At 37.1% G+C, this 22,138-nt stretch overlaps 1 protein-coding gene across 1 annotated transcript in view; it reads left to right on the forward strand.

Moving 5' to 3' along the window:
- LUZP2 (leucine zipper protein 2) overlaps positions 1-22,138 on the forward strand; it is a 714,257-nt gene that overhangs the window by 559,851 nt on the left and 132,268 nt on the right. The window contains exon 8 of the mRNA XM_078148101.1: positions 7,059-7,133. Coding sequence (XP_078004227.1) covers positions 7,059-7,133 — 75 coding nt within the window. The remainder of the gene's footprint in view (positions 1-7,058; positions 7,134-22,138) is intronic.

The raw sequence follows: 22,138 nt of genomic DNA on the forward strand, positions 1-22,138 counted from the left end.
TATGTCACTCCTGCTCCTATATCCTCAGCAGTTCCGTATTGCTTTCAGACTAATATACACATGACTCTTTAACGTTAGAATTACTACTGATTCACATTTTTACCTCTCAGATTTCTAAGTTCCAAGCTAAGAAGTCTTGAGGGTTGCCATTCATTATATCCCATCTCCAGCTCCTACATCTACCTTGCAGTCCACCTGTTGGGATTCTTAGCTCCTTTCAAGACTCAGCTCAGATGCTGCCTCCAACTCGAGGCCTTTCTCAATTCCCTAATTAATGTTGTTCTTTCTGAAATGACTTTGTAAATGCATCCTATTAATTTACTATATGTATATAAATTAATGGGATGCATATATATATATTCACATGCAATATATATATTCATATGTATGTATATATATATATGTTCCCCCAGTTTAACTTGAGGTTGGGGACTCTCTGTCTCTGTCTCTCTCTGTCCCTCTGTCTCTACCTTTGTCTCTCTGTCCCTCTCTGTCTCTGTTTCTTTCTTTTCCTCCCTCTCTGTCTCTTTCTTGCTCTGTGTGTGTCTCTCTCTTCCTTTCCTCTTTGTGTGTGTGAGGAGAGTGGAGTAGGGATGGTAGGTCTTTGTTTCCATAATGCATTTCCATAATGCACTATGAATGTAATAATCAATAAGTGCTTGTAGAATTATGCTGCTTAAAAACTTAAAACAAAGCCTAACGCTCTTAAGGAAATGGCTTTCTTTGACAGGATATATGAGCAATGCTCAAAATGATTAATAATCTCTTAACTATTTGCTTACATTCTGCTATGTGAGATTTAGATGTAATAAAGGTGTGTTGATTTTTGTGAATTTGGGGTCTAGATCTCCCATTCCCTGGGCCCTGTGTTTCATGATTTCCAGTAATCATAAATTATATTAACACATTAGCAATGGTGTTGGCATTCTCCTTCTACTTTTTTTTTTCATATATCACCTTTCAATGTCTGAGTACAACACAGTGTAACAAAGCTCTTAAGAAGTCACCTCAGGGCAGCTAGGTGGCGCAGTGGACAGAGCAACAGCCATGAATTCAGGAGGACCTGAGTTCAAATGCGGCCTCAGACACTTAACACTTAGTAGCTGTGTGACCCTGGGCAAGTCACTTAACCTCAATTGCCTCACAAAAAAAAAGTCACCCGCTGTGTGCCTACAATGTACAACTCTGCATTATAAGTGGATTAAATATCTTGAGGACAACCTAGATTCAAATCCTGCTTCCTTTACTCATTAGCTGGGAGACCATGAGCAAGTCAGTTAATCTACCTATGTCCTAGTGTCCTCATCTGTAAAATGGGGTAGCAATGTCTATAATACGCATGTGATCAGTTTTGAGGTTTAATGAGAACATATATGTAAAGGACTTTGTATACCTTAACAATTATAAAATCTAGTTGTTATTATTATATTGTTAATTATCTAGGGTTAAAAGCTGAAGTTGAGGGGGAGGGGGCAAAATAACAAAAACATAAGACATACTTCTTCCCAATTCCAGAAGGCTTATATATAGATGGAAAGGTGAGACAGGCACACATGAAACAATTTCCAGTTCCAAACAGTAAGTGATTAAATGCCAAAATGAGTGGCCCATACAATAACATACCATAGGAATCGTGAGGAAGAAAAGCTCACTGTGGTCTAAAGGCCTAAGTATTAGTCACATCTGCCAGATTCCTAAGAAGATACAATTTGCAAACCTTTCTAGCACAGTACTTCAGATCCTAATGACCACTGAATCATATCTCAACTACTATTCTGCAACCCCACAGCCATGAATTAGATTCATTTTGTTTCCTGCTGTAGTGTTGTTCGATACCCATGCTAAGAACAGAATTGGATTTCTGCCTTAGTGGACCACCCGATGTTAAAAGTGTTAGGTCTCTAGGTGTTCTATGAAAGATGAAGAATGGAAGTACTTTTTTCTTTATACCTACACTTTGGGGAAGAGTTGTTCCCTTGGAGACAAAGCAGACTAATGGTCAGAAATTATGCTTTGGCTTCTCATGATGTGACATCATTCAGAGATGATACTGGGTTTTTTTTTTCACTTTTAGTTCTGTTACTTTTTTATTATTTTACAATATATTTCAAAAAAAGAAAAGAAAATACCTCACAGTTACCTTAACTGTTCTACAAGATTTGCAACACTGGCAAAAGAAGCATACTTTGAATTTAAACACACAAATGTCAAAACTGTAATACCTACTTGTATTGAACCATTACTATCAAAGGGATGTCATTATTTAACAAGAAGATGTAACATAAAATAAAATGCAAACAGTTGTTAATACAGAAAAGTAAACTTTGCATTCGTTGCTACAAAAGGATCATTAAAAAAAACATTTAGTATTGTAACATTCTAGGCTTCAAACTGTGTTACATATTTAAAGCAATACATGCTCTTCAAAGCTTGTATTTTCAGCCTCTGTGGGTCATCTGAATTAAAAACTAGATAGACTTTAAAAAAAAAACACCCCATAAACAGCTAGTGTACAAATATGTCCTTCACTCCTCCAGAAAGCTGCAGTTCAAGTGAATGAATTCAAGACTTTCATTAGTGGTATTAATTTCACAATAATTTTCTTCTCATAATGCTACATGTTTTTAATTGTTAGAGGTGAGTAGGAGGAAGAAGCCTTCCAGACTAAATTTTCACCCTAGTTCCAAATAATAAAAGATGTGAATGTTGCTAGAAAGAGAGCATCTGCAACCACTTCATGTTGGTTTTTAGTCAAAACAGCATTGAAGTTTAGATGACATTATTTTTGCAGAATATAGGATCATAGATTGAGAGCTGGCTCTCTTCCCCTCCTCCTTTATCCCCTCTTCTTATTTGTTACTTTTTTCTTTAGGGTTTTGTTTATTTGTCCTGTCTCCTAATTTTATCAAGTTATATATTTCTTTCCCCTTTTTTTCCCTCTCAGTCACATAGATTCATTCTTCTTCTCCCCAAGGGCTAGTTCTGTTTATTTTGTTTTTGTTTTTGTTTTTGCTTTTATTTGTTCTGTTCTTCTTGGAGACCTCTGATATTTGGGTTGTCTCTCTGCCTCCTGTCTTCAAGATCATTATGTTTTGCTTGTGTAGTGAGAATGTTTTAATGTGTTTTTTTTTTTGGATTTTGCTTTTCTTCTTCTGGGTTGTCCTTCATTTCTGTGCATTAACATTCCCAATCTATTGTTCTCTCTTTTGTTTCTTTGGTGAGATGTGACATAGCAGATTCAATCTCTCTCTTCTGCTCGTTATTTTTTCTGTGTAGAACATAAATTATGTGCCCATAATTCTCATTGTTCTTTTAAACTACTTAGGAAAAGGTCCCCGTCTCACCAAATGTTGGATCATTTTCCTTCATTTTGAAGTATTTATTCATAGTTACCTGAATTCATTTACTAAATCTCAGGGCCATATTTCTTCTGTTACTGCTTCTCCTGTTGATTTATCTGCTTATTTTCATGATCTTTGAGATTTCTTCTTCTTGGATTCTTTGGTACTTTTAGGTATTCCCATTCTCCATATATTTTCCTTGTCACTCATTTCCACCTCCTTCCCCTCTGGTGAAGATTTCCTTGGAGGCAGGATCTCAAGTCATCTCAGTCTTCTCCCATGAATTACTAGACGAGGTCTCTGCCTCAACTGATTTTTGTGTGGTCAAAACCGACCCCACCTATATCCTGTGTTTTTTTCCTTAAGACTTGGTAGAATGCCACACAGTTTCCCACTTGCCTGGTGTCCTGTCTTGGTGACCTGTCCCATTCTCTCTCTGTTTCACTTCTTATATTTGGCAATGGCAATTCAGAGACTGCTTTGGCTAGACCTGAAGTTCAGAACTTTGAAGCTCTGGTACTTCTAGGTTGCAGGCCCTAGCAGGCTTTTGTTTCTGGAGGGCTGTGGCCAAGCTCACTGTCAAGAGCCAAGCCTTGAATCAGGATCTCTGTGATGATGGAAAGAGGAAAGGGGAACCAGGATGCAGGGGTGGAATTTGTCTTGTGTCCTTGCATCTACTGGTACAGTGTTGCTGCTGATACTGTGGGAGGTGACAGGTGCTGAGTGACCTCAAGGTCAGTGAACATCACTTCTTGTGTTTTGTTTTGTTTTGATTTTATGTGGCGTTTAGTAAATCAGTCTACCAAAAAGCATATGTAAAATATGAATAATGTGATGAGTGCTATAATCGAAGATCTTGCTTGCAGGAAGCTTACTTTTGCCTTCGTTTCTCGAGGATTTACTTTCTTACTCTGTACCATAAGGGATCCAGCCTGTGTAATGTCTAAATGCCTTTCAGGTGTTACACCCCATAATTTAAACATTATTCAGTAATACTTTAGACTGGAGCACTGTTTTGAGATGGGCTTTGAAATAAACATAGATTGTCATTTGTCGTAATTGGTAAGGATAGGAGCAATATTAGCAGAAGCACAATGGCATAAGAGGAGACACATAGTAGGTAAATATTAAAACATAGAGGAATCATTTATAGATTAAAATCAAACACTAGAAAGGACTTGACATTGGCATGGAAATTAGCCATTCTGGTTCAACAAAACGCTTGGTGTTAGATCATCCAGAAAACCATTCACCCCAGCCTGACCAAGTGAACATTTTAATGCAGTAAACTACATTCCCCTCAATTTTAACTGATTTTCAAAGGGCACTGTGGTTTTGTATTTCTTCTTCCTCCCTGGATACTGCATGACCAATCACTTGTTTCCTCCGTTTCTGCCAGGATGATAGAAGGAGGGAAAGGGAACAAGCATTTATTAAACACCTACTCCTTGCTGGGCACTGTGCTGTCTGCAATCTCATTAGATCCTTACCTCTTACTTGGACTCTAGTGATTGATGCCATATGGCTTGTTCAGTCTCTTTGTCCTATGAATCCATCTATCACAATACTTCTGAGCTCTTTTCCTAGTAGAAAGGTCTAGCTGAACTTTCATTTGTTCAGCAGATGGTTTATCTTGTGATTTAATGCACCCACATCTGAATAATATGTTTTCTTGAAAACTTTATTCCACACTGTTCCCTTTACCTACTCTATGTTCCAGCAGAATCATTGTTTTGAAAGTGTTTGAAAGCCCATCATATATAAGAGGGATCACAGGTTCATAGATTTAGAAATTAAGAGGGTCTTGGAAACCCTCGATGTCCAAACCACTCATTTTATTTTATTTTAGGCAATTGGGATTAAGTGACTTGCCTAGGGTCATACAGCTAGTAAGTGTCAAGCAATTGGTCTGAGGCTGGATTTGAACTCAGGTCCTCCTGACTTCAGGACCGGTGCTGTATCCACTGCACCACCTAGCTGACCTCTAAACCAGTCATTTTCTAGGAGAATAGATTGAGGCACAGTGAGTTTAAGTCACTGAACCTGAGTCACATGAATAGTGAGTGTTACAAGAAGACACTGAACTCACATCTTCCTGACTCCAGGTCCAGTATTTAGCTGTTCTACAATAAATCAAAGGGTGGGGTTTTTTTCTGTTTTTGGGGGGGTTTTTTGTTTTGTTTTGTGGTTTTTGTTTCATTTTTTGTTTTTGTTTTTGTTTTTGTATGTAGCCCAAAAGACAGAACTAGAGTCTATGTGATTTAGGACTGACATCAATGGAAAAAGAGATGAATACTTAAACAATTTCTGAAAGTGAAATGGGCTATTTCAGGAGATAGGGGACACCCTTCAGTGGAGCTCTTCAAGAAGAAATAGAATAATCACTTGTCAGATATGCAAAGTTAATAAAAATGATAATAATAGGGACAGGTGGGTGGCACAGTGGATAATGCACTGGCCCTGGGTTCAAATCCAGCCTCAGATACTTACTAGCTATGTGACCCTAGACAAGTCACTTGACCTTGATTACCTCAAAAAATTATAATACCAATAGCTAGCATTCATATATTGTTGCAAGGTTTACCAAGTGCTTGACAAATACCATCTCATTTAATCCTCAAGACAAACCTAGGGGATATAGATCCTATTATTATCCTCATTTTGTTTTTTGTTTTTTGTCTTCATTTGTTTTGGTCCTAACTCTTTATGTTCCCATTTGGTGTCTTCTTGGCAATGATTTGCTATTTCCTTTTCCAGATCATTTTGCAGATGAGGAAACTGAGGCAAAGAGGGTTAAGTGACATGCCCAGGATCACACAGCTAGTATGCCTCTGAGGCTGGAGTTGAACTCAGATCTTCCTGACTCCTGGACCAGCAATCCATCCACTCCACCATGTAGTGGCCACTAAGAAGAATTGCTTATTGGCTATGAGTTGGCCACTTGTTTGCTGAAGGCCCTTTCAATTTTAATTTCTGTGATTGTCTAATTACACTTTAGCAGTGACTTTCCCCCAAAAACAACCACAAAACTACCATATGTAATGTACCTAACATTCTGCCTTTATCCATGCTGCCCCCTATCACCTAAGCATACTCACTTTGCCTTCTGCTTCCTAAGCATACTCACTTTGCCTTCTGCTTATTTTTTCTCCTGCCCATCCTCTATTTCCTCACCTAAATGCCACTTCTTCAAGAATTCCACAGCTAGGAATGATTTCTCCTTCATCTGGTATCCTAGCATGTCATATTCGTCTCGTCCTCTTAAACACACTTCAAGTGATGTTACTTCTGTGTAACTATCTTATTTCCCTCTAACAGAGTGCTTTGTGGACCTTACAACACTCCATAGAGGAGACTACTGGGTGTAGTAGAAAACCCCGGAGTCCTGGGACCTAGGTTCAAATTTGCCTCCAAAATTTATGACTTGTGTGAACTTGGACAAACCTTTGTGAGCCTTAGTTTCCTCATCTGTAAAATTAAGGATTTAGACTATACGGTTTCTGGGCTTCTTCACTGTTACAAATCTGAGATCCCACGTGCATTGATAAGGTCCTTGAGTACAAAGAGTGCAGCATTCATTTGCACATCTACAGAGCCTAGCACAGGATATTATACATAGTAGGCTCTTAATAAGTCTTTATCTGATTGATTTGAAGGGGAGAATCATGTAAGTTAGTAGAAGAGGTGATTAAATATATGTATCTATTTATTCCACAGGCACAGCAGCTAACAGATTTGGAGCAAAAACTAGCAGTTGCTAAAGATGAGTTGGAGAAAGCAGCTCTTGACAAGGTAAGCTTTTTTTCTGAGGCCAGATTCATAATATGTATAAAATTTTGCTTGCTTATTGGCAACATTCCCTAATCCTTTCTGTTGCTGATTTACATATGCAATTCTGCTTGCTGTACTCCCATGATGGCTATGGAACCTATGAGGAAAAGACAGCCCCTTAGGGTCCAACCTATTTTTAAAAATGTATTATTTATCAACTTTTAATGCTCATTTAAAAAAAAATAGTTCCAAATTCACTGCTCCCAGCCCTGGAGAAGGCAAAAAGGCAGCATGATATCAATCATGCATATCAAGTTATCAAAATATATTTCTGCATTATCCATGTTGCATAAAAACATATGTACAAAAATAAGGTAAATTCAGTAAAAAATTATGCTTAAATCTGCATATACATATAATACACACACACACACATACATGTGTGTGTGTGTGTGTGTGTATATATATATATGTGTATATATATATATATATGTATATATATATATATCTCCATAAATCATATCAGTTCTCTCTCTAATGGTAATAGCATTTTTCTACATAAATCCTTTAGAATTGTCTTGGACCACTGTGTTGTTCAGAGTATCTATGTCTTTTACAATTGATCATCATATGATGTTGCTGTTACTCTGTACCATGTTCTCCTGGTTCTTCTCACTTCATTTAGCAACAGATCATTTAAGTCTTTCCAGGTTTTTTCTGAAACTGCCCTCTCATCATTCCTTATAACACAGTAGTGTTCCATCATAATTGTACACCACAGTTTGTTCAGTCATTCCCCAGTTGATGGGCAGCTCTTCAATTACCAATTCTTGCCACCACAAGAAAGCTGATTTAAATACTTTTGTACAAATAGGTCCTCCTCTCTGTTCTTTGTTCTCTTTGTGATACAGACCTAGTAGTGGTATTGTTTGGTCAAAGGGCATGCAAAGTTTTATAGTCCTTTGAATGTAGTTCTAAGTTGTTTTCTGGAATGGTTGAACAAGTTTACAACTCCAACAATAGTATGTTAGTGTCAAAAGTTTCCCACATCTCATCCAGCATTTGTCATTTTCCTTTTCTACCAAATGTTAACCAATTCATAAGGTGGCACATCAGATTTTTTTGTTTTTGATTTGCATTTCCTCTAATCAATGGTGATTTACAGCATTTTTATATGATACAGATAGCTCTGATTTCTTCTTCTGAAAACTGCATGCTTATATCATTTAACCATTAATCAATTGGGGAGTAGCACTTTTATAAATGTAGGTGTTTCCTATATATTTGATAAAGGAAGCCTTTATCAGAGAAACTTGCTATAAACTTTTCACCCCAGATTCCTGTTTTCTTTCTGATCTTGGCTAAATTGGTTTGCTTGTGCAGAAACTTCTTAATTTGATGTGATCAAAATTATCCATTTCACTTCCTGTGATTCTCTCTATCTACAGTTTGGTCATAAATTCTTCCATTATCCATAGATCTGATAGGCAAAATTTTCATGCTCTCCTAATTTGCATATGATATCACCCTTCATGTCTAAATCATGTGTCCATTTTGACCTTATCTTGGTATATGGTCTATATTTGATCCATTTTTTAAAAAATCCATTTTAAAAAATTATGACAATAAGTCAGTTGATCTGGGGTTGAGGTGTGGCAATTTCACAACACCATTTTCCTGCAGTGGATGGGAGCCTTTGCTCAGTATTGCCATGAATAAACATGTTCTAAAATACTGACTAAGCTAGCCCATATTAACACTTTCTGAAAGAATTAGGAAGACAAAAATATTGTTGATGATTTTCATTTGAGGAGCTTCCTATCAGAGGGTAATGTACAGGGTTACCAAAGTAGGAGGGGGCTAACTATAGATTCAGCTATAAAGATTTCTCCATATCAATAGGAGGTAACTTTAATAGCTACATCTTTCTCATCTTCTTACTTGATTCTGATATTTAAAGCTGTTATTAAGGTTATATCCAAGTTGGCAATTGAGAAGGACAAACAGTATAATAAATAACTTTGAGTTCATGCTTTATCATAACTGATTAGTGCAACTGGGAGTGTTGAGTGTGAACAAAGGGAAGACATAGAAAGGCATATACCTGTCTCCCAATATTCCGGGGAAAAAAATGCCACGTGGAACATCAAATGAAATCCACGTGAAGTGCTTTAAAAATCATTAAGTATTATACAAACATTAGTGATGATGATGCCAGTGATCGTGATGGGGAATAATTGCGTTTGTTTTGTTAGTTGCCAGAGGTCAGACCTAGGAACAATTAATCTATTGACTATAAAGTAAGGGGGTTGGAATAGATAGATAGCTTTTATTTTCCCTTACGTATCTAAATCTAGTAGCCATGATACTATGATCCACCACCATTATAGATGAAGCAAATGAGATTAAAAGAAGTGACTTGCCCATGGTCACACAGCTTGTAAATGCCAATGGTGGGATTTTCACCCAGGTCTTCTAGATGTTATCCATTCTCTCCATAGAGTTCAACACTTTATCCATTATCGCATGTTGTCACCTGAGGGCATAACAAAGTTGAGAGATCTAAGATGACCTAAGCATGGGTGGGGAATCTACCACCTTGAGGCCATATGTGGTCCTCTATGTCATCAAGTGTGATCCTTTGACTTAATCCAAACTTGGATTTGTCCTGTGAAGTTTAAATTCAATTAAAGGGCCACACTTGAGGAGCTAGAGGGCCACATGGGACCTTGAGGCTGCAGGTTCACCATGCCTGACCTAAGGAATCATGTAGTCCAATCTACTCAGCTTAGACATCCAGTTTATCTTGCATATACAGTTGATTGTCATCATTTTCAGAAGTTAGGTCATATAAAGTCACCACAAAATAATAATTAGGGCAGCCAGGTGATGCTATAGTGCATATATCTCCGGGCCTGGAGTCAGAAAGACCTGATTTCAGTTGTGGCCTAAGACGCTTACTAGCTGTGTCATCCTGGGCAAATCACTTCGCCCTGTTTGTCCCAGTTTCCTCATCTATAAAATGAGCTAGAGAACGGAACGGCAAACCACTGCAGTACCTTTCCCAAAAGGAGTCATGAAGTTGGACACAGTTCTCATCATTCATAGTAGCTATGTTCTATAAAGTCACCACAAAAAGTAATTAGTGAATAATGAAACATTGCTCATATGGAAATACAGGGTTAGGTTTTTGGGAGCCTCTGGTCACAGCATTCACTTTTAGTACTTTCTGTAGAAGCCTAAAGTACAGAATGACAAATGTTCTCTTCCTTTTCCTGGATATACCATATTGTTATCCTTTATTCTATTTATTTATTTATTTGCAAGGCAGTTGGGGTTAAGTGACCTGCCAGGGTCACACAGCTAGTAAGTGTCAAGTGTTTGGTCTGGGCAGATTTGAACTCAGGTCCTCCTGACTTCAGGGCCAGTGCTCTATCCACTGCGCCACCTAGCTGCCCCTCACCATATTGTTGATTCACTAATATTGAACTCATGCGTAAGAAAAGGCTAGTAACACATGTATTTTCTGGGTAAGGCCTCTCACCACCTTCTTGTACTTAAGAACACTAGAGAGGACTTCAGCATTATGCTTGGGGACCTTTCTAAACAGTGAAATCACTAAAAAAAAAAGCATAAAAATGGGAGAAATACGCACTGAATGGACCTTGAAAAGGACACTTGTTTAATATATGAAAGCTGAAACAAAAAGGTTAAATGTTGCCTTGTTCAACTGTAGTTGGAAACGTGCCTGTCAGGCAATTCTAATTTTTCACTGCCTTTCACTTATCCGCCAGTAACTGTGAACTTGCAGCGAATACTGATTTTGGGGTTACAGATAAATTTTAGCAAGTATATGGAATTTTCAAACAATGAAAATTGATGGTATTGTGTGTGTGTGTGTATATGCAGATACATATCTATACCTATAGATATATCTAGATATCTATATCTATCTATCTATCTAGATATATATCTCTCTATGTATATCTATATGGTTGTTTGCATGTTGTCTCTCTTCTATTACACTGTGAGCTATTTGGAATTAAGACACTTGAGGGGTGGGAGAAACCTGTTGATTGACTAAGCCCAAGAGATATTAAATCTCTTGCCCAAGGTCATACTACAAACCCGGTACATTTACAGTAAAAAAATTAAAAAAAAAAGTAATCTAGAATGCTAATATTATTACTAAACAAGACTGAAAAGATGGGGAGTAATATAAGTTGAAGTCCAGTAAAATATAAGGTCTTTTAGGGCAGGAACCTTTTTGCTGGTGGTGGGGTGGTTTTGGGGTGGTTTTTATTTTATTTTTTGTCTTTGTATTCCTAGCACTTAGCACAGTGTTTGACACATTAGATACATAGTAAGTACTTAATAAATGATTGCTGATGGATTTTCTAGCCCATTTCTTTCCCAATTAAATATAATGGTGAGAGGGCCCAGCTCCAAACTCCCCAGCCTGAAATATTTGTTTCAGGTTTGGACATTTCTTAATGTCACTATGTCCTGAGACAATCATATTGTTTTCACTACATCTCAGACAAAACTATTGGCATAACTGGAATTGAAAGGCAAAGTGAATGTTGAAGTAATGTTGAATGTTGAAGATTGGGTAAATTTTTAGCAAATCCATAGTTAATTTAGATCTTTGATATGGAAAACTTAAAAAAAAATTTTTAAAAATTAATTGTTGGAGATATGCTTCAGTGACAGGTCTTCTTCTCTCATTGTAAGTTAATCATTTCAACAACCCTATCCTTTTATGATGAATATGCTAAAAATATGCAAATAATAATAATTTATCCTGCTGTTTTACACTTATTTTGCGATTATTTCTTCAAATAGAAAACGTTATCCTTTCCCAGGTTCTTGGTGGGCCTGCCAATTATATTTGTTGTTGTTCAGACATTTTTCAGTCATTTCTGACCCTTTGTGACCCTATTTGGAGTTTTCTTGGCAGAGATACTGAAGTGGTTTGCCATTTCCTTCTCCACCTTATTTTACAGATGAGGAAATTAAAGCAAACAAAGTTAAGTGTCTTGGCCAGGGTCACACAGCTAATAAGTATCTGAGGCCAGATTTGAATTCAGGATAAGTCTTCCAGACTCTAGGCCTGGCACTCTATCCACTATGCCACCTGTTGCCCAGCCAATTATTTTATGTTATTTATTTTTTATTTATTTGGAAGTATTTCAAATATTTCAGCTAAGCTGAAACACAGGTGTAAAGCTGACCAGATATAGACAAAATATTGCATGGCAGTACTGCTATTGGTATTATTTCCATTTCATATCTTTGGACACATATGTATGAGTAAGGAGGAAAGGAAGGTAATAATCATTTATGTAGTGCCCACCTACTACATGCCAGGCATTATGCTAAGCACTTTACAACTATTATTTATCAATAATATTTAATTAATTAATAATTAATCAGTAACAGCAAATGATAATTATCAATATTATCCTCACAAAATATGTTCCTCACAAAAACCCTGAGAGGTAGATGCTGTCATTATCTACTTTTTACAACTAAGGAAACTTAGGGAGATGGAGGTTAAGTGTTTCACTCAGGTCACACAGTCAGTAAACATCTGAAGGCACCTTTGAACTGAGGTCTCCCAGACCTCACACCCAGAGCACTGTGCACTCTGGCACAACCTAGCTGCCTCTACTATTCTAAGTAAGCCATTAATGCCTTAGTACTTAGGCTTCCCAGAGTAAGATCCTCTAAGTCATTAGGATATTATTGGTGATCATTGGGTCAGATTTGCTTTACTTTGAATTTCCAGTCAGTGTGCTTATTTACTGGATTCTGCCACAGTCTAATTGTATTAAATTGTGGACTGATTTCAAGTGTAAAGCAGACTGCCTCTGAAATGGGAAGATAACCGAACTCAGAATTGTTATTTGTAGCACTAAGCCGTGCTCAGTGATGCAGCTATAATGTGAAGAGAAGATTGTTGTAGTCTAAAATACACTCTGTACTACAAAGCCCTTCCTGAACTCTCTCCTCCCCAGTTGTTAGATTTCTCTCCCATTTTGTACATATGGAATGATTATTTATCTATGTACGTGTCATTTACCTGTACAAGAATGTATGCTCATTGAGGTCAGGAGGTCCCTTGTGCCCGGGAAAGCACCTTGCTCTAGTAGGTATTTAAGTGAATGTTCAAAGGTTTGAATTAAATGGCAGAGTTTCAGCTCTGTCCCTAATTAGCTATGGAACGTTGGGAAAATTGTAGACTTTTTTAGGGAGAAAGGACAATACCATCATCAGCATCCTCATTGTCCTAGCTGAGTCCTTATGTAATGCTTTACATTATAAAATGCTTTACTTAAATCACACAAAATACTCTTGTGATAGAGGCAAGGTGGGATTTATTGTCTCTATTTTATAGATGAGGAAAATGAGACTGAAAGGGGGTGAGTGTCTTGTCCAAGGTCACGTTACTATTAAGTGGAAAAGATTTGAGGCCGGGTCATAGAATGAGATAATATTTGTAAAGCATTTAGAAATACTTATTACCTTCCCTTGCCCCTCTTCCTAGGTTCGTAGATTTAGATCCAGAGGAGACCTTAGAAATCATTAAGCCTAGCCCTCTCATGCTACAGATAAGACAACTGAGGCTCAAAGATGTTCAGTGACTTACCCACTGCCACTCAGAGAATAAGTGCCCGAGGCAAGTCTTCCTGACTCTATGCCATGTGTTCTTTCTACTTAATTATACTGACAACCAACCCCATGTTCTTTCCATGATATTCTAGCTAGCCCACGTTAATACGTCTTAGTATTTCAATACATGGTATTCCAACTTCTACCTGACGCCTGCCAGTCATATTTAGAATGTCTGTCTCAGTTTCCACATCTGTAGTAAAGGGATAATAAAATGGTGAGAATGGTGTCTGTGCTGAATAATTCCCAGGACTTCTGTGAAGCTCAAGGAGTAAATATATGTTGAAGTGCTTTGTAAATTTTAAAGCGTTGCAATAATGTAAGGGATTTTTTTGTATTTTTTTTTTATCGGCAGCAGTTTTCAAATACTGCAGGTTTGACCCTGATACCTCATCATGGACTCTCTCTAAAAGAGGTGTTCCTAACCTTTTTGGTGTCATGGGTAACTTTTGGCCATCTGATGAGGACCATGGCCCCTTTAGCAGAACACTGTTTTAAAATGCATTAAATAAAGTGAATAAGATTACAAAAGAAGCAGGTTATATTGAAATGCAAGGATCAAAATATTTTTTGAAAAAATGGATCCCAGGTTAATATCCCCTGCCCTGAACACACTGTTGTCCAGCTTCTTTATAAGGGTGAAGAAGAAACAGAATAGAGTATACCAGTGAGTACAAGAGCAGTGGATTCCTGGTATTTTTGACAACCCAGTCTTTGGTGTAGACATGACATTTATCCTCTTGGCTCCTTCTCCCGCACCCACATTTTGCTATACGTTTCTCCCCCTTTACGCCTGCACCACTCTCATACCAATTATCAAGCAGTCTCTTTCTCTTCCCCCTCACTCCAGTTGTAGTACATCATGTAGACATGCTCTGTCTAAGCAGTGGCCATGATCCATACCTTGCCGAATGGACCTTTTGGTTCTACCAGTAAAGCCTCCTTGATCTCTGTCCCATTCTTTCCACGTCTTGTTCTCTGTTGGGACTCTTAGGGTCATACTTCGCTAAGCTGATCCAGTAGTACCCATTAATGCATCATTATGGATGAACTTATTATTCATCCACTCTAACAGGTGAATGTCACTCACTGAATAAGCATTTATTAAGCACTTACTATGTGCTAGTCACTATGATAAGTCCCAGGCATAAACAGATTGGGAAAAAACTGTCCCTGCTCTCAAGGATCTCACACTATAATAGAAGATAACATACAAATATGTGTGTGTGTGTGTGTGTGTGCAAAAGATATAGAAAAGAAAATATAGTCGGAAGTTCATCTCAGAGGAAAGACCTAGCCTTAAGGCAAACAGGGGAGGGTTTCTTATGGAAACTAGGATTTTAGCTGAGACTTTAAGGAACCAGAAGGAAGTGAATTTAAGGTTTGAGGAACAGTCAGTGAAAATGCACAGGGTAAGGAGATGGAACTGGAGCATTTTATGCAAGCAATAAATAGGCCAATGCTACTGGATTGTATGCTATGTGAAAGAGTAAAATGTGAGAAGACTGGAAAGGTAGGAATGTTAATACCATCTCTCTCCCAGGAGAAATAAGGCATTTAATTTATTATTTCCTTGAAAATGATGTGGTTTTTAACAGGGTCAAATGAAAAGGCAAATAGAATGACTTTTGCAATGTGAATTTCAGGCAGTGGAATAGACAAATGAATAATCTTGATTTCGTGACATCACCCCTCAAATCTCACTGCCTAGGCAGACTCATAAAATCACAAAATCTTAGCACTAGATGGGCCTTGTTCAATGTTCCATCCAATGCAGCAAACCTTCGCAGGCTATATTTCAGAGATGGAAGTATGCACAGATATTCTCCAGTCTAAGCCCCTTTCCTCATGAGGCCTATTTAAGAGGAAGACAAAACCTGGGACATAGGAGATCAGAAAACATTTTAAGTTAATATTAATTAGAAAATCATTTAAATTTGAGTGATAACATTGTGGATAGAGGTATCGTGTCATAGTGAGTACCAAGCTGGACTTGGAGTCAGGAAAGGTGTGCTGAGGTTCTGCCTATTATGCCACTGACTGGGTGACTCAACCTTTCACTGCTCACTGAGACTATAAATTCCATAACAATTCCCATTCTCCTTTGGAACACAAAGTTTCCTACTTGAGGAACCGGTGGAATCGATAGTGTTCTGGCTCTGAAATCAGAGTTCAGACCTGACCCTCAGTCAGTGGTTGGCTGGTAAATGTTTAACATAAACAATATGTATGCATGACATGCTTTTGGATTTAATCTTCTTGACTAACATTTTGTCCATGACTTTCTTAAGTGGAGGCAATCAACAGAAGAATTAATCGTGCCCTGATCTGTAGAGGTTTACCAATTTCCAAGGTGTAAATGTTCCTACTGAAGATGTAGCAATTAGTTCTCAAAATCGTTTGAATTTCCTTCCATACTGCCCTGCCCTTCACGGCTTATTAACTCTATGACCTCAGATGACTTGTTTTACTTCCCTGGTCTTTGCTTTCCTTTTATGTAAAAGGAAGGGGTTGGAATCGGTGGGGCATTTGGGGTCCCTTCCAGCTCCAATCTGTGATCTAATGAACGTACTTTAATAAATAATAAAACTACATGTAAAACAAACAAAAACATGTACATTGTGGTCTTTGAGCTCAGGAAAGTGAAGATCCATGATGGCTGGAAGAATCAGAGAAAACTTTCTGGAGGTGGTAGTATGTTAGCCAGGTTCTAGAGAATGAGTAAGTTCCAGATGAATGGTAGAGAAAATGGATGCTATTCTGAGGAAAGGGGAATGTGTGCCAAACAAACAAACAAACAAACAAACAAAAAAAAAACCAGGGTATACAAGCAACCAGGAGGCAATTAGGTGGCCCTGTGAATAGAGTGCTGGGCTTGGAGTCAGGAATACTCATCTTTTGTGAATTCAGTCTGGTCTCAGACATTTCCTAACTGTGTGACCCTGGGTAAGTCACCTAACTCTATTTGCCTCAGTTTCCTCATCTGTAAAATAAGCTGGAGAAGGAAATGACAAATCACTCCAATATCCTTGCCAAGGAAACTCCAAATATTGTCATGAAGAATTGGACATGACTAAAATGACTGAACACACATTTACACAAATAAAAGCAGGGGGAGACTTGGCCCCAATTACTTTACCCATGCGCCCCTTGGTATAGATTGCCCCTCCCAGACCTCCTCTCTCTCCCCTTCTCTGCCCATTCTGCTTTCTCTCCAAATGTAAATAGGAGCACAGGATCTCTGTATTATCAATCCTCTCATCTACCTCTTAGTCTCTATTACTCCTTTGCTGTCACAGAGAGCCAAATGGCCTGTTCACATATCTGATGGATGTCTCATGAAGGCCTCTCCCAAATGAGAATGTGGCCTATTAACCTGAGACATAAAGCCGAATGAACATTCTCTGCTCACCTTCACAATATAAGTAAGTCTGGTTTAATGACAAATCAAATCACTTCCCTCCATCTTCTTTATAGGAGGTTTTTACTCACTTCGAGTGTCTGTCTCCTTAGGTTACTGGATCAGGCCTTCAGATTTCATTAAAACCCTCATAAATATTATGAAAACAGCATCCTTTTTAACATGCCAGCATCTTATCCTTGGGCTCTATTTTGACAAAGAAAACCGCCATTTGTAATGACTGATACATGCACTAATAGTCTCACCGTTTTTGAATCAACCCTGAGTTTTTGGAAAATTTGTATCATTCATTGAGTCAGAGGCAACATGATATAGTATAAAGAGAATTGTTATTGGTGGCAGAAAATCAGGGTTCAAATTCCATATCTGCCATCAAGTGACCTTAGGTAAGTTAATTCCCCTTGGCAATCCTCAGTTTCTGTCTTGGTCACATGGGGACAACTATACTTCACATAAATGTGATAGAGATTAAATGAAGCAAGGTGTACCACATTTTCTAATGTAAAGCACTGTATAAATGAGGCAAGGTATAAAAAGGCTTTCCTAATGTAACTCTCTAGATAAATGTCAATTATTATTATTATTGTGTTTTGAATTATGACAGCCTTTAGCTACTAAATCAAAGAACTGTTAAAATACAAGAGGCTAGGCTACCTAACGGGTTGGCAGCATATAAATATGAGCTCCTTTCTTGCTATCTCTTTACATGAGGGTTTTTTTAAACTTTCTTTGAGTGTCTGCCTTTTAAGGTCACTGGAAAGGATTGCCCTTACTTTTGTATGATATTTTATGCTAGTATGTAGTGTTTCACATGTTCCTGACAACAACCCAAAAAATTAGGTAGGGTGAGTGGAAGTCATTTATCCTTCCATTCATTCATTCATCCATTTATTCATCTGCCCATCCACTCATTCTTTTTTTTTTTTTAGGCAATTGGGGTTAAGTGATTAGCCCAGGGTCACACAGCTAGTAAGTGTCAAGTGTTTGATCTGAGGCCAGATTTGAACTCAGGTCCTCCTGACTTCAGGGCCAGTGCTCTATCCACTGTGCCACCTACCTGCCCCCACTCATTCTTTTATCCACAGAATTACCTCATCTTAGAGATGAAAAGTACCTCACTGCCCTTCTTGTGTGACCCATGTCTGTACATGAAATGCCTCTATACTTTTGCTGACAAGTAGTTATTCAGCCTTTGCTTGAACTTCTTCAGTGAAGGAAAATCTGCCGTCTCCCAAGGCATTCCCTTCTGCTTTTTTATAATTCTAATTGTTAGGAAGCCTTTGTTTAGATCAAGCTGAAATTTTCTTTCTATACCTCCCACTCTTAGCTCCAAATTCTGCCCCCTGGTATCAAATGCAATAAATCCAATTCCACTCTGATATGCCTGCCATCTGAATATTGGAAGAAAGCAGACATTTCCTACCTAAGTCTTCTCTTAAACAGGTTTGACATTTTAATTTCCCTCAACTCTTCCCTGTCAGTCAAAACACTTGAGGCCCTTCACCTCCTGGTGTCTTCTTTTGCGCTCTCTCCAGCTTATCAATATGCTTCCTAATAATGTGGAATCTAAAACTGACACTGCTGTGGATACACTCAGGCCAATAAGGCAGATTTCAGGAAGGTTTTCACCTCCCTAAGGTGAATTCGCCAAGAAGAAAGAGATCTAAGGTAGAAAGGGACTGGACTCAAAAGAACTTGGCTTTGAGCTTGGCCACCATCACTGCTGAGTTGTGTGACTTCAGTACATCCCTTCCCTTCTCTGACCATCAATTTCTTCCCTTAAAGAAACTTTACTTAAAAAACAAAACAAAACAAAATAAAATGAAAAACTATAGTTCCCATGCCATAGTCATATGTGAGGATCAAATGAAACTATCTATGCAAAGAACTTTGCAAGCCTTAAATTCTATATAACTATCAACTCTTACTGTTATTTATCCATTCATTCATGAAACACTACTAAGAGCTTACAGTGTTCAGTGAAGTATCCTTACATAGGCTTTTCTTTTCTTTCTTTCTTTTTTTTATTATAGAGATGGAAACTGAGGTCCAAAGAGAAATTCAATAATCAAATGAAATAAAAGACATAGCAGGCTTTGAAATCATTAAATAATTTTTGAAATAGACTTGTGATTCCATTTCAATGCAGAAACTTCACCAGTATAGATCAGCAACAGTTTTACAACTTATAGTCTAAAGTGCTTTTCCAGAATAATTTGTCCATACTCACATAGCTATATATTTCAAAGATAGTACTTGAACCCAGGAATTCTGTACTCCTTCTGTTATTTGCTCTTGTCTTTGTATGTGTGCGTGTGCATGTATATGCATGTGAACTCATCTACTATCCAGGTCTAAACCTTTGTATTGGATTTTAGATATATAAGACAAATTGGTAAGTATTAATTAAATGCTTACAATTGATCTCACCTTGTCTTGGGTGATCTTAAGGAAATGAGTCAAAAAGAAACCTCAAAGATCTTATCCAAAATTAACAAGGTGATTTGAGTTATGGTTTCAATCTAATCCAGCACACACACACACACACACACACACACACACACACAATATATATATGTATATATATGCATATATATACATATATATGCATACACACATATATATACACATGCATATAATATATATACACATGTATATGCTATATACATGTGTATATATTATATATACATACATATATGTTATATACATGTATAGATATTGTATATACATACATTATATACATGTATATACTATACATACATTCATATATACACATATATACACTTGTGTATATGTACATATGTGTATGATATATACATACATATATACATGTGTATATACATACATACACACATACACATATATATATTTGTGTCTCATTAAAAGAATGAGATATTTTTCCAATGAAATATGCAAACTATTATTTGAAATTCTTTAACATAATTATTCTTTAGTACAGTTCTGTCAATAGACAGTTCATTATCTGAAGACCACCTAGATCAACAAAATTTTTTAAGGCCTTACTGTTAGCTTAGATGATATTAGAGGAAGTGTGTCATGGTGCATTGAGAGCTGGCTTTAATCTCTGAAAAACACTGCATAGATAGTCCTTGGCAAGTTATATATCCTCTCAGGGATCTGGACAGCTCTCTACAACTCTATGCTGGGGCAAGGGTCTTGATCTGTAGTGGTAGAGGAAGGTTCTTCATCTGGGGAATTCCTTATAAAAATGAAATTATGGGTCCAATTCTTACCCCTTATCCAATGTGGTGAGTACTAGAAATACAAATAAAAGGAATAAATCATTCCTACTTTCAAGTAGTTTACATTTTAACAAGAGACCCTGCAAACCTAACTTGGTTACTAATTGATGAATTACCAACCACAGTAACATATGAAACAAAGAAAAACAAATAATAAAAATGACTAATAGTTTTGTGTGTCCCCTTCCTGCTTCCACAGTGTCACTAGTGGAGCAGGTTGAGGGAATCTAAGCTTCTGAGAGTGAATATGATATCCATAGCTATTAACTGTATGTCTTGCAAATGTAAAATCTTTGTCCAATATCCAATCATTACCCTTTTGGAAGATGTGAACTCCATCAATATTGATATTCTAGTGATATAAAATCTGAAGTCAAAAGGAGGTTGTTGCTAAATGGAAGGATGACTCACATGTTCTCCTTGGAGAGGCAAGCAAAGGAGCTGGCAGAGATGGTTTCATCATGCTCTCAAAGGCAGCAAGAAAGATAATTTCATGGGATATTTTTGTCTCTCAGCTTGCAATTCCTATGGATGTAAGCAAAAGACCTCTAAGAAAGCAATTTCACATTAAATCCCAACATCTGTTGTAAAACATGAAAAGGTAGAGAAATTTTATTTAAAAAGTTGATAAAATCCTACAAATTAAATTAGCATGTACTGGTATTCTCAGTGAGGTTAATATAAAAGATGATGCTGAAAAGTAGATGGGAAAAAAAAGAGGCCAAAGATTTGGAAACTATTTAAAGATCTCAGTACTACAAATTAGAAATATTGTTTAATAACATAAAGTTAAAAAGCACTAACCATGGCAGACATTGAATGCCAAGAAAATGAAATTGACTATATCTTTTAAAAAATGAAATAAGTTATTCCTGATGTGGACTTGATAGCAAAATCAACTATGTCCAATCAGTTGATCAAATAGAGCAACCACAGAAATCAAGATCAAATTAGAAGAAAGGATAAAAATGAGAAGTCATTGAAAATAATCACAATATCTTAGTGGTGATAGAGAGAATAAGGTCCTATCTTTCCTCTCCTGGCATAAGTGACTCAATCTGCAAATAAAAGACTTTTTTTTTTTAAATATCAAATTCATTCAGGTCTCTTCTACCTCCTCTTTTCCCATTTTTACCCTTATCTTACTCTATCTACTAGAGGCAACTTGGACCTGAATTTTAATCCTGGCTTTGCCATTCATTGTCTTTTTGACATTTGGCAAAGCATATAATCTCTCCCTGCTATAGTTTCTTTAAATGATGGGGTTAGAATAAAGGGTATCTAAGGCGATTTTCAACTCTGCATCAATAACTTTGTTGCCTATTTTCTTATTTTTATGTGTAAGTCTCTCCATGTGTTGCAGATATTCTTTTTAAATTTTAATACTTTTTATTGAGTATTTTATTGATGCAAATATGAAAAAAATGACTTTTTCAAGCACTATTCTACTAGATATTGTACTTTCACCACCAGTCACTTGATTAAGATATACTTCTGAGTAACACATACATAGACCACAAGATCCTACCTTGCTTATTGTTTATTGATTATAAGGAAGTGTTTGACTGAAAACAAACACTCCAACAAAGAGGCTCTAAAGAATGGCAAAAGCATGTGAGTTTACTTTGTAAATGCAACCTTGAAATGCTTCATTTAAAGACTCTCTT

Source organism: Phascolarctos cinereus, unplaced genomic scaffold (genome assembly GCF_003287225.1).
Source record: "Phascolarctos cinereus isolate Bilbo 61053 unplaced genomic scaffold, phaCin_HiC Scaffold_9;HRSCAF=440, whole genome shotgun sequence".
NCBI lineage: Eukaryota > Metazoa > Chordata > Mammalia > Diprotodontia > Phascolarctidae > Phascolarctos > Phascolarctos cinereus.